The 13059-nt window shown below is 51.6% G+C and overlaps 2 protein-coding genes across 3 annotated transcripts in view; both read right to left on the minus strand.

Annotated features, from left to right (window-relative positions):
• LOC115382203 (NLR family CARD domain-containing protein 3-like) overlaps window positions 1-13059 on the minus strand; it is a 617169-nt gene that overhangs the window by 224344 nt on the left and 379766 nt on the right. The gene's annotated exons all lie outside the window — the stretch shown is intronic.
• LOC115382223 (ELAV-like protein 1) lies at window positions 7632-13014 on the minus strand. Its single transcript, XM_030083927.1, has 8 exons — window positions 12856-13014; window positions 12654-12720; window positions 12511-12576; window positions 11663-11825; window positions 8671-8774; window positions 8337-8490; window positions 8023-8260; window positions 7632-7951 (listed from the first exon to the last, which is right to left on the minus strand). Exons 2-8 carry the CDS (start codon window positions 12687-12689, stop codon window positions 7639-7641), a joined length of 1074 nt encoding a protein of 357 aa, XP_029939787.1. The 5' UTR covers window positions 12690-12720; window positions 12856-13014; the 3' UTR covers window positions 7632-7638.

Genomic DNA, 13059 nt, shown 5'->3' on the forward strand with positions numbered 1-13059 from the left:
TAATGCTAACATGCTAACACATCGCAGCGCTCATGCTAACACTATCGCAAACAGAAGCTCCTCTATTTACACAGCCCAGGGTAACATATGTTAATGCAGGTAATTCTAACATATGTTAGGAATGGTACTGCCAGCATATTTTAGCAGATGTGAGGCTAACGGGCGTTAGCTGGACATGTGAGGCTAACGGGTGTTAGCTGGACATGTGAGGCAAACGGACGTTACCTGGACATGTGAGGCTAACAGAATGTTAGCTGGACATGTAATCCTGAAAGTGCAACAGACCGACTCCTCCATTAGGGCAGCAAATGCTAATTCATGCATGCTCCGGTGTTAGCATAGCTAATCCTCACTACCTCATGTGTTAGCATCGCCAGTGCTAACGGCTGTTGTGGATTCCAGCCAGAGCGTTTGAATGCCGACGATGCCCGGATCCCACTGATCTCCGGTGTGTGAATCACGATGCGGTGACGTGCGATCCCGGCATTTCCGATGCATCACGGCGAACATCTTCGGTAAGTTCCACCACATTCCTCCCTGTGACATCACTTCCTGCCCGACGTCAACACGTGCAGGCGTCTTCCAGTCGGGGGACACCCTGCGCCGCGTTGTGAGAGCGTGCGCTCCGGACTCGCTTTGTCCCAGCATCGTATCTGAGCCTGTGATTCAAATCAGCGGTCCGAGACAAGTCTTCGTTATCGGCGAGTGCTGCGGCAGTGACAGCTGTAACAGCGGCGACGTATTTGGTGAGTCAACGGTGCTAGCTGTTAGCCTCAGCTGACATGGAGTGCTGAACCACTTCCGCCATCATGTTTCTGCCTTAGGAGACCCGCTGCTGGATTTAAATGGCATGACCTGTCTGACGTATGTTCCGACGGCAACCGGTCAGAGCCAGATGCAGGAGCAGGTGCAGTGTCAAGGAGCGGCCACCTCCTGCTTCAAGACAACCGGTACGATTCCCGTTTGTGCTGGCTAAAGGCTCAGTATGCTCCCCGTCGCAGCGATGTCGTTCCTACGCCGGCAGCCCTACGCCGGCAGCCCTACGCCGCCACTGAACATATTTTGCCTCTGCGTCAAGGGAATGCCCTCCTCTGCAATTTCACCGCCAAGCCGCTAGCAGTCACAACAACAATGCGGCTTCCGTAGCTCCGGCGTTACCGAGACATAGATCCGTAGACATAGATTTCTAGACGTACATATCTAGACACGCTGCACTGACCGAACATATATCTGCATATATGACATATCTGGACCCTGGGCTGTGGTGGAGGAGAGGCTGAGCGGACCGTGATGGAATATTGGTGATGAACTAATGAGCTTGTGGACGATTAAAGCCGTTTTAGGAGCGGCTCTACACACAGCCCCGTCTGCTAACAGTGCTAACACTGCTAACAGTACAGTGATGTGCGCCGCTCGATTTTTGGATCTAAATTTCTCCTGAAGCACTGATCTGATCAGAAAAGCAGTGAGTTCTACTTTATTCTATAAACAACGCAAAAGTGGACCAATCACAGCCCTCGATGTTCACGTCATCACGTGTCGCCTCGACGCAAAGTCACGATTTTTCGGGAGGCGCACGTCAAGCCCCGGCGTAAGCCCGTCGTAGTGCTATGGCGTAGACATCGTAGGAACGCCGTGGTGGCGACGGGGGAGCATACTGAGGCCTTAACGCCACAGCGGGAGCAGGAAGCTAGCTGATGCCAGGTGTTGTTTCCATAGAGACAGGTGGCTCCGGGTTCATTGTCGCTGGCTGTGCTTCGATGAGCGTCTGTGACTTTGGACAAGACATCCAGATCCTGGGACTGCTGACCGACGTACAACCCGGTCACGTGTTGTGACGGATTCTTATGTAATGACCTCATCATCATCGCCCCGACGACGGCGACGACGGCGACGACGGCGACGATGGCGGCCCCCACGACGACGATGACGCCGGCAGCCCCCACGACGACGGCGGCCCCCACGACCCCAACCGCCACGCCGGACGACGTTGCCGCACGACAACCCACACCACGACAACGTGCCTGACAACGGCCCCCACCACGACAATGTGCCTGACAACGGCCCCCACCACGATGAGGACGGTGCACCACGGCGACCGCCACGATGAGGACGTGCACCACGGCGACCCGCCACGAATGAGGACGTGCCCCACGGCGCCCCCCACCACCACGACCACAGCGGCTCCACACATGAAGAGGAAATGCCAGAAGGAGCGTCATCGGAGGAAGAGCTGCAGGAAGAACGGCCGCTGCAGACACTGAGCAGCAGACACTGCAGCTCTGGTGATTTCACAATAAAAGCTTTTCTACTGGAAATCCCGTCTGTTTCTGTTTAGGAACCGAGTGCCTCTGGGCATGGTCTGTTTTTCTCTCGATCTTCACTGACCAAAAAACTTAACAAAATGGAAAAGTGAACCCATTACTCCACATGCTGGGGCGACACGGCGTAGAGGCGCGTCCCCTGGGTGGCGGCTAGGGGGGCCCTCCTTTGGGGGGATTGCACCTGAATAAAATGGAATAGGGTGCTGTGGACCAACATAGCCTAGTAGAGGAACAACTCTGACTCCAGACAGAGCTCGTTGGTTTTGGTAAGCAGTCTGTCTAGGAGAAGGGCAACTCCGACTCCAAACCCCAGCATACCGGTTACGCTGTGAGGCGGCAGCCCCACCAACCGGCTATCCTGCGGGGGGCCAACAATCCACCCAGGAGAAAACCCCCTTGTTACGAAACCGACCAGAGAAAGAAGCCGGACTGACCCACACGGTTACGGACCCAGCCCGCCCCCGACCAACGAGTACGGATCAACCTTGGTCGTAGACCCTCCTCCAGACCCTCCTTCGCCCCGGAGCTGCCCCCCGCTGTCCCCAGAGCTCTGCCGCTACAACATCTCCCTGCAGGGCTCTGTGAGGTCCGATGGCGAGGTAATGGCGAAACAGCAGGCGACCATCGTACATCTGGAGTGGCCCCGAGAGCCGGACTGGCCTTTATGGCGTGGCTCTTGCCGTTCAGAAGCCTCTGGAGGTCCCTCATCAGCTGAACACCTCTAAGCAACAGCCTACTGTCTGCTGGCTTCCTCCACCACCACGGCGAGATGACAGTGGTTGTCGCCTACGCCCCACGGATGTCGCTGATGAGGATGTGAAGGACGCGTTCTTCGACCAACTCACAAGCGGTCAGCCGAGCTCCATCCCACGCCGCCATCATTCTCACTGACCCAACGCCACTCTGTCCAGCAGCGACTCGGTCACCCGGCTCGCCTGTCCGGCACCACCTTCATCCACAGGAAAACAAATAACAACGGCCACCGCCGCCTCCTCCTCTGCCACCATAACAACCTCTGCGTTGCCGACACTGGTTTCCTCAGAAAACAAATCCATCACTGGACCTGGTACGGCCCAGCTGGCAGAAACCAGGAAGGCGCTGGACCACATCCTCATTTCTCGAAACTGGAAGCGTTTGTCACCAGCTGCCGGGTGTACAGAGGAGACCGCCGTCTGCTGGTGGCCCGGCTGAAGCTAAAGCTCCGAGCCAACCAGCACAGACCCCTGCCTCGCCCGACTCCTCCCGACTCAACGACCCCCGACACCGCCACGGACTTCAGTCGCTCCACCCGCTGCACCCTTGATGCCCTGGCTCCCGACAAAGTGACGGACTGGGCGACCTTCAAGGAAAGTGTCCTCCAGTCTGCTCACAATGTCCTCGGACGCTACGACCGTCCCCCAGAAAGCCCTGGACATCAGAGAGGACTCTAAACATCATGGACCAGCGGCGTGAGGCCCGGCTCCGAGGCCACCTCACGGAGGATCGGCGACTGAACCGCCGGCGCAGTGCGGCCATCGCTGAGGGACAGGGAGAGGTTCTGGGAGGCCAGAAGCCCAACAGCTTGAGGTCCGCGCCAACACAATACCGGAGACGTGTTTTCAGTCTACTGCGCCAAGCCCGTAGCGGTCCACACATAAAGACAGCCTGGGTAAAGATTCTGACGGTAATCTCATTACAACTGAAGCCACCTGCCTCGAGCGCTGGAAGGAACACTTCAGCCTCCTCCTGCAGCACAGCACCATCCCGGCTGATCCCGCCCTCCTAGAGGGCTGCCAACGCTGCCCCCCCTAGCGCCCCCTGCTGCACAGACCCTGTAACACCCGGGGAAGTGAGAGCTGAACATCAGGAAAACCCCGGCGTCTGTGCCATCACCGGTGAGATGCTCACAGCCGGCGGCGATGCCACGGTGGAGCGGGCTAACCGATTCAATCAGGTGTGGGAAACAGAGCAGCTGCCACCGACTGGACCAGAGGGTCATCCTGCCCTTCTGGAGACGAACCACAGCCTGGACCAGAGGGTCATCCTGCCCTTCTGGAAACGAACCACCGCCTGGACCAGAGGGTCATCCTGCCCTCTGGAGACGAACCACCGCCTGGACCAGAGGGTCATCCTGCCCTTCTGGAGACGAACCACCGACTGGACCAGAGGGTCATCCTGCCCTTCTGGAGACGAACCACCGACTGGACCAGAGGGTCATCCTGCCCTTCTGGAGACGAACCACCGACTGGACCAGAGGGTCATCCTGCCCTTCTGGAGACGAACCACCGCCTGGACCAGAGGGTCATCCTGCCCTTCTGGAGACAAACCACCGACTGGACCAGAGGGTCATCCTGACCTTCTGGAGACGAACCACCGCCTGGACCAGAGGGTCATCCTGCCCTTCTGGAGACGAACCACCGACTGGACCAGAGGGTCATCCTGCCCTTCTGGAGACGAACCACCGACTGGACCAGAGGGTCATCCTGCCCTTCTGGAGACGAACCACCGACTGGACCAGAGGGTCATCCTGCCCTTCTGGAGACGAACCACCGCCTGGACCAGAGGGTCATCCTGCCCTTCTGGAGACAAACACCGACTGGACCAGAGGGTCATCCTGACCTTCTGGAGACGAACCACACCTGGACAAGAGGGTCATCCTGCCCCTTCTGGAGACGAAGGGTGATCGGCTTGTCTGCGGAAACCCACAGAGGCATCACCCTGCTCTCCATCCCTGGCCAGGTCTTCACCAGGATCTGGCTTCACCGTCTCCTTCCAGCGACCAGAAGCCGCCGCCGTCCCCAGCAGGCTGGCTTTATGGCCCAGTCGCTCCACAGTCGACCACATCTCTGCCGTACGCCTGCTGATAGAGAAGACCTCATGAGTTTCTGTTGCTGACTCCATTATTATGAGGCAAGTGGCGGACCGTGCATTTCACACTAAGGCCTTCAGAACAGATCCGCCTGAACCAATACACCTCTGAATAACCATTTGTCTACAAAAAAAATCTTTATTATGCAGATATGCACATAAAGAGTTGTTGCACAGCAGATAGATACTTGTGCAGCCAGAATAAATGCCTTTGCTGAAGTGCACAAGTCTCCTACTACATCTGTACACATACAACGAGCATCAACAACTTAATAAAACAGCATATTATTTAGGGAAAGAGGAACATTTTACTCACCAAAATCCCCATTATTTGAAACAAAATCCATCCTCCTTTCCTTCCTCAAAAAGAGTCACTGCTCTGTCATATAGATTATCCTGCGTTTCAGTTCCATAAAGCCAGGGCTGAAAGTCCAGCTGCCCTGTGGGATTCTGGCTTAAGTTTTATTCTCTTCAGGTCTTCTCTTCTTCTTCTTCTTCTTCTTCTTCTTCTTCTTCTGCTTCTTGGATAATTGCGGGTGGCGACCAACAACTTAGGTGCATAGCGCCCCCTACTGTATCTCTTGGTGAATGTAAATCAGAAGGCCTGGATATGCTGTTGTTAGTGTAGCTAGCTAGAAGGCGCTGAGTCGCCAACTCGAAATCTGATTGGTTGAAGCAACTGTCTGATTGGTTGAAGCAACTGTCTGTTTAACGCTTCACTTTACGTCACTGCACCATCAGAAACGGACAGTGAAGGCCTCGGGCAGATTTCTTTGACCCTAGCAACAGATGATGCCTGAAATCTGATTGGTTAAATGATTTAATATGAAAAAACGTGTCTGGAAGCAGCGCAACCACAGGGAAAACTATGAAAGGAACTGGAACATACCGTTTGGAATCATTAGTAAGTATTTATGGACAAAATATAATTTACATCAGTCTGTAATTCAGATACTTTTTAGGCCAGCAGAGAAGGCCTTGCAGGCCCTGACGGCCCACTACTATCACGAGGGCCTACGAACAAGCTCCGCCCGGACTGGGAGGACACTCCTGTCGGTCCTGCCCGCGGACTGGCTTTGGTTCTACTTCTGGGATCCGTGGTTCTTGTGCTGGACCGTCCAACGGACTGTCCTCAACATAGTACTAGGCTTTACTTCTTATTGTCTCATGCTAGCTGTTGCCAAAGCTGTCCGTCCCTGGGAGAGGGATCCCTCCATACTGTGGTTCTCCCCAAGATTTCCTTCTTTTCCCACTGGGTTTCTGGAGTTTGTTCTTGCGGATGTGAGGGTCTAAGGTGGTGGTTGCTTCGTTTTGTCTCGTTACTGTGAATTTGATATATTAACATTATGCTTATTCACTGTTTTTACTTTTACCGACCAATGTAACATCTTGAAGCCTCTGAGGCAGCTGTTGTTGTGATACAGGGCTATACAAAAATACATGATTGATTGATTGACCCTGTGAATTCCGTAAAGACCGCCATCTGTACATCGGATTCATGGATCTGAAGCCGCCTCTGACACCGTCTGCCACTCCTCTCTGTGGAACATCCTCCAAACCCTCGGAGCTCCGCCCAAGACCATCGCTGTGCTCCAGCTGCTCTGCAGCAGAGAGCTGAGTCCGTATGAACGGTCTGACTCCAGCTGGTTCACCGTCTCCAGCGGCGTTCTCCAGGGCCGTGTGGCTCCTGATCTTTTAACTGCATCATGGACCATCTGAGGTCCCGGGTCTGCGAGGCGTCCCCGGAGCGTCCTTCAGCAGCGACCACCTGACGGACCTGGAATACGCTGACGACAGCATCCTGCTCAGACAGCCTGCAGTCAGCTGAGACGCTCTGGGCTTCACAGTGAGGAGGAGCACAGCTCGGCTCTAGGGGAGCTGGACTGAAACCAGGTTCATGCATGTCGGTGAAGGACCAGATCCACCTCCCATGCAAAGTGGGAGTGACATCGTAGAGCCTGGGGTCCATGGTGACAGACAGCGACCTCCAACAACACAGAGTTGCTGTGGAGGATGCAGAGCAGCTGGCAGATCTGCAGCACTGGAAAAATCTGGTTCCACCTGGTCGGCTCAACGCACCGGGACGGGATACCCCGACCCTCCTGGAGCACCAAGTAAGGCGATCAGTGGGCTGAACCTCATGACCATATACGGGCAGAGTGATGACATCGGCCGGCCAAACATGACCAACTTTCATTTTGAAGGAACTTCACAGACTGGAGGAAGAAGAAAAAGGAGACTTGAAGACATTTTTATTTTCACCGACATATGAAAACAGACATAAGCCACGCCCCTCCACTTCTGCTGCGAAATCATTGCCTTGAGTCTTAGCTCCTCCTTATTGTCTCTTGACCCACCTCTTCATTCCCCTAACCCCTCCCACTGCACCCACCTCTTCATGTAACCCTGTCCCAACGCTCTGACCCCCCTCTTCTGTCTTGACCCTCCCCCTGTCTCCGCCCCCCCCCTACTTGTGGCCCTTGCTGGTCTTGAAGGACACCTGCAGGACATTGTCCCACAGCCGGTAGCCGTGCAGGCTGTGGATGGCCATGGCGGCGTCCTCGTAGTTGGACATGGTGACGAAGCCGAAGCCCTTGCAGCGGTTGGTGCCGAAGTCGCGGATGACCTTGACGTTCTCCACGGCGCCGAAGGGCCCGAACATCTGCCAGAGCACCGCCTCGTCCGCCTCCTGGCCCAGGTTGTACACGAAGATGCACCAGCCGGAGGTGGGCGGGGCCGAGCCGGGCTCCGCCCCGTGGTCCACGCTGAGGGGGGAGAACCTGGAGGGGGGGGGACGGGTTAGAGGGGGCGGGGCTAAGCCGGCTCCCCGCGGCGGGCAGCGCTGACCCACCTGAAGCGCTGCGCCTGGTGATGGATGGGCCCCCCGTAGCGCCGCATCTGCCCGTGGTGAGACTGCGCCGCCGCCGGGCCCCCGGCGCCGCCGCCCCGCGTCTGGTTGGGGTTGGCGGCGAACTTGACCGTGATTGGCTCGGGGAAGCCCGGGGGCGTGTGGCCGTGCAGCTGCCGCACGGCGTCCTCCGCCTCGGCGCGCTTGTCGAAGCGGATGAAGGCCACGCCGCGGGACAGACCTGCGGAGGGGGCGGAGGGGGTCAGGGGTCAGAGGTCGGGGGCGGGCGAAAGCCGCGGCTCCGGGAGGCGGCCTACCCGACGCCTGGTCCACCAGGACCCGCGAGTTGATGATGCGTCCGAAGCGGGAGAACAGGTCCTCCAGGTCCGGCTGGCTCAGCGTGCGCGGCAGCCCGCTGATGTACAGGTTAGCGTCCTTGATGGTGTCCGAGCTCGGCCGCGCGTACGACACCTGCCGGCACGGGAGCAAGGCATCAGTCCGCCGCCGGCACAGCGCCGCTCACAATTCAAACAACACCAAGAAGATAAAAAGAAGAAAAAAAAAAAAGAAAAAATACAAACATCCAGGAAAAGAAAAGAAATAACAGGAGGTACCTGTTGCCCCCTGCAGGGGGGGTAGAGGGGCAGTTACCTTGATGGTTTTAGACTGTAGCCTCAGGCCGTTGAGGGTACTGATTGCCCTCTCGGCATCGCTAGGGGTAACAAAGTTAACAAAGCCGTAACCTAAACTGTGGCCTAGAGAAACACAAAGAAACAAAAAGAACTAAAGAACAGGCCTGGAGCGTCAGCAGAACATCAGCACAACGGCAGCTTCAGGTTCCTCCGCTTCTGAGCCGGCTCGGGCAGCAAGGGGGCGGGGCCAGAGGGCCGCGAGGGGTGGGGCTACACGCCAACAAAGTGTGGGGTCAGATAACGATGAGGGGCGGGGCTGGATTACAGTGGGCGGGGCTACAAAACAACAAAGGTTGTAGTCAGAACGATGAGGGGCAGGGCAAAAAACAATGGGCGGGGCAACACAGCTAAAAGGGTGGGGTCAGAGAATGATGAGGGGCGGGGCTACACAGTAACAAAGGGTGTGGTCAGATAATGAGGGGCGGGGCTACACAGTAACAAGGGTGTGGTCAGATAATGAGGGGCGGGGCTACACAGCAACTAGTGGCTGGGCTCTAGAAGACTGAGGGGTGGGGCCAGATGCTGAGAAGGGGCGGGTCCCAGGCAGAGTTTGACAAGGGGAAGGGTCAGAGGACAATGAGGGGTGGGGCCATAGAACAAGGGGCGGGGCCTAACCCTGCTCATAAAATCTGTACAAAGACGAGAAAGTCGGAGGCGGCTCAGAAGCAAATCTTTACGCGTTTACAAAGTCTCAACCTGAAACAAAAAAAAAAAACAAGATTTCAAAATAAAGCTTGGATCAGAGTCTGGGTGACAGGCTGTGATGTCATCACCCAGCTCTGATTCAACCAATCAGCATCAAGAACATCAGAGAACACCTGGAGAACAACAACAGCAGCACGTCAGTCAGTAAGTGACAGAAAACAAATATTTCAAAATAACAGTTCAACTCTTTAAGATTTAACATTTAAAATTGATTATAAACAAAATATTATGGAAAGATAAAAAAAATTCTGTGCTTTCACAATATATTTAATGTCTCTTTTGAAAAACAGAAAAACTAAAGTATTGTATACAAATAAAAGAAATTTGTCAAGGATATTTAAAAACATATTTGTTTGCAAAAATGCATCAAAACATAATTGAAAAAATGCTTTAAAGTGTTAAAACTTCTTAGAAATGGGTTAAATTGTAGAAAAATAGGAAGAATATTTAACAATAAAAAAACAAAAAAAATCAAGAAAAATATTTTGAAACTGTTGAAAAACACATTAAACTGTTTTTTATCCTTTTACCCAAAATCTGTCTAAAAAAAAGCAAATATGCTACAAAGGTTAAAGAAATACTTTCAAACAGAGTCGAGAAAATACACAGAATACACATTTTAAAACAAATACCTAGAAAATAAAACACAGGATTTAAAGAGAAGTCACATGATCTCAAATAAATAAAATCTACATTTCCCAAAACTCTGAAAAGAATTTACAGCTTTAGAAACTCCAGCGGAGAAGTTTTGAAAAGAAGAAACATTGTTTTAGATGAGTGTGACTTTTGTCTTTCTTCATTGAAACTAAACTCCGTCCATTTTAACGGAATGAAAGGAAATAAGATGAATTATGGGTCAATATCTGAATTCAAGTAACATAAATACTTTAAAGAAATTCACAGTTTTAACTGATGAGAATATCCAAAAAGATTAAGCTCATTCTAAAAATAAATATAAAAAACAACATGGTTTAAATGATGAACAGTGGCTGACAATTAATTACAAAACCTATTTTAAAATTAAGTACTTTGACCAAAAATAATACATTTGCTCAACAGCAAATATTAAAATTTACATATTTTTTAAATTCAAACTTAACATTTAAAACTAAGAAGGGTTTTAATCGGGTTTTGTAAAAAAAAAAACAACAAAAAAACATTAACTTAAAAAAGAAATGCCCCAAAATAACTGACATTATTTAAAGTAGCAGAACCTGTTTCTAGAGAAATAATTTGAAAAAAAAAAAAATAACGCCAGTAAAAATAACATGTTTTGTAAAAAAGAATCTTATAATCACAAAAAACAAAAATATCCAAAAGAAATAAACTGAAAATTAAACAAACATGTAATAAAAGAACAGTAATCCAAAAATTAAAACAAACAAAAAAAACTAAACAATGCTAAAAATAAAACGTATTTGAAAATTTAAATCATTACCTTAAAAAACTAATAATCTACTCAAAACTGAAAATTGCAATCCTTACTTCAAGTAACGTCAACTAAGTGAACACTTCAAAAAAAATCTAAAAAATGATTTCTTAACCATTAAGAAATCATGAGCTTCAAAATAAAAGCCTAAAATCATTTTAACAACGAAGGGATATTATTTCAAAATAAAACCCAAGAGAAACATGAGGACAAAGACGTGTTTGGAAATAGAGACATGGTGGAATCAAACACTCTGTCCTGCATTATTCTGACAGAAAATTTAACAAAATAAAACACCGAAAAGAAAAATAAAAAAAAAAAGTTCTACTTCCAAGAATCCTAAAAAAAAACTAGAACGAGTTCCAATCAAACAGATCAAGTACTAAAGGAATAGATTACTCTTTCAGGTAACAGATTGCTTTCTGTAAAGTCACAAATGATGTTGTGTAAAGTAACAGATTACTCTAAAAAGCAACAGGTTATGTTCTGCAGTATGTTAAGGAACATATTACTCTGTGTAAAGTAACTGATTACTCATAAGGTCACAGATTACTCTGTAAAGTAACAGCTTATGTTCTGTAGTCTAAAGTAACAGATTACTCTATAAAGTTACAGGTTATTTTCTGTAGTGTGTAAAGTATCAGATTACTCTATAAAGTAACAGGTTATGTTATGCAGTCTGCAGAGTATCAGATTACCCTGTGGCAGAGTATCAGATTACTCTGTGGCAGAGTATCAGAGTACTCTATGAAGTAACAGGTGATGTTGTGCAGAGTATGAGATTACCCTGTGCAGAGTACCGGAGTAGTGGGATTACCTGCCACCTTGTCCCGGATCAGCTTGGCGGACTCCACGGGGCCCACGGTGCTGAACAGGCTGCGCAGCTCGTCCTGGTTCATGCTCTGGGGCAGGTAGTTCACGATCAGGTTGGTCCTGGAGTCCTCGTCCTCCAGGAGGTTCTCCAGGCCGTTCCCCAGCTCCTGCGGGAGGACCAGGAGGACAACGTCAGGAGGAGGACGTCAGGACGAGGACGTCAGGACGAGGACGTCAGGACGAGGACGTCAGGAGGAGAACGTCAGGAGGACCAGGACGAGAACGTCAGGAGGAGAACGTCAGGAGGAGAACGTCAGGAGGACCAGGACGAGAACGTCAGGAGGAGAACGTCAGGAGGAGGACGTCAGGACGAGGACGTCAGGAGGAGAACGTCAGGAGGAGAACGTCAGGAGGACCAGGACGAGAACGTCAGGAGGAGAACGTCAGGAGGAGAACGTCAGGAGAACGTCAGGAGGAGAACGTCAGGAGGAGAACGTCAGGAGGACCAGGACGAGAACGTCAGGAGAACGTCAGGAGGAGAACGTCAGGAGGAGAACGTCAGGAGGACCAGGAGGAGAACGTCAGGAGGACCAGGAGGAGAACGTCAGGAGGAGAACGTCAGGAGGAGAACGTCAGGAGGAGAACGTCAGGAGGACCAGGAGGAGAACGTCAGGAGGACCAGGAGGAGAACGTCAGGAGGACCAGGAGGAGAACGTCAGGAGGAGAACGTCAGGAGGAGAACGTCAGGAGGAGAACGTCAGGAGGACCAGGAGGAGAACGTCAGGAGGACCAGGACGAGAACGTCAGGAGAACGACATGTGAGCCATCAGCCAATCACAGCTCTCCTCTTACCTTGGAGGCGGAGCCTTTCACTCCCAGCTGAGAGTCTCTGGAGTCCGAACTCTGAACCTCACACACCTGCAACACACACACACATCAGAAAATACACGTACACACACACACATCAGAAAATACACGTACACACACGCGCCTACCTTCAGGTACCGAATGTGTCCCCTTCTCATCGCCATTGGAACGCTCTCTTCACAGCTCTCACGTGATCTTTAATCAAAGAACTGATTAGAAAACACTTCCTATTCACTCACGTGCACGTCTCACGCCAAGCTAAACACTGTTAGCATCCTGTTAGCTACAATGGCTAACAGCGTCTCGTGACGCTGTCGTCGCATCGCTTACCTGCACGGAAGCAAACACTCCACGCGGGGAAACCCTCGCCGTCTAGTCTGCGATCGAACAGGAACCGCGACAAGGTTTTCAATCCGAGAAAACACAGAGAATTAGCCGGAGCTGCGCAAACAAAGCGGGCTCTTCGCACAACAAGCGCAGCGCCAATACAGAGTATCGCGAGATCTCCCTTCTTCTTCGTGGACCGGGAAATGC

Source organism: Salarias fasciatus, chromosome 23, assembly GCF_902148845.1.
Source record: "Salarias fasciatus chromosome 23, fSalaFa1.1, whole genome shotgun sequence".
NCBI lineage: Eukaryota > Metazoa > Chordata > Actinopteri > Blenniiformes > Blenniidae > Salarias > Salarias fasciatus.

Bases quoted from the DNA above. Each gene is read 5' to 3' on its own strand.
- LOC115382223 (XM_030083927.1), bottom strand. From the start codon at position 12,689: ATGGCGATGAGAAGGGGACACATTCGGTACCTGAAG. The intron at 8,775-11,662 runs GTAATCCCACTA...GTGTTTCTCTAG, and splicing joins GATCCGGGACAAGGTGGCAG to GCCACAGTTTAGGTTACGGC. The intron at 8,261-8,336 runs GTAGGCCGCCTC...CCCCCTCCGCAG, and splicing joins CCTGGTGGACCAGGCGTCGG to GTCTGTCCCGCGGCGTGGCC.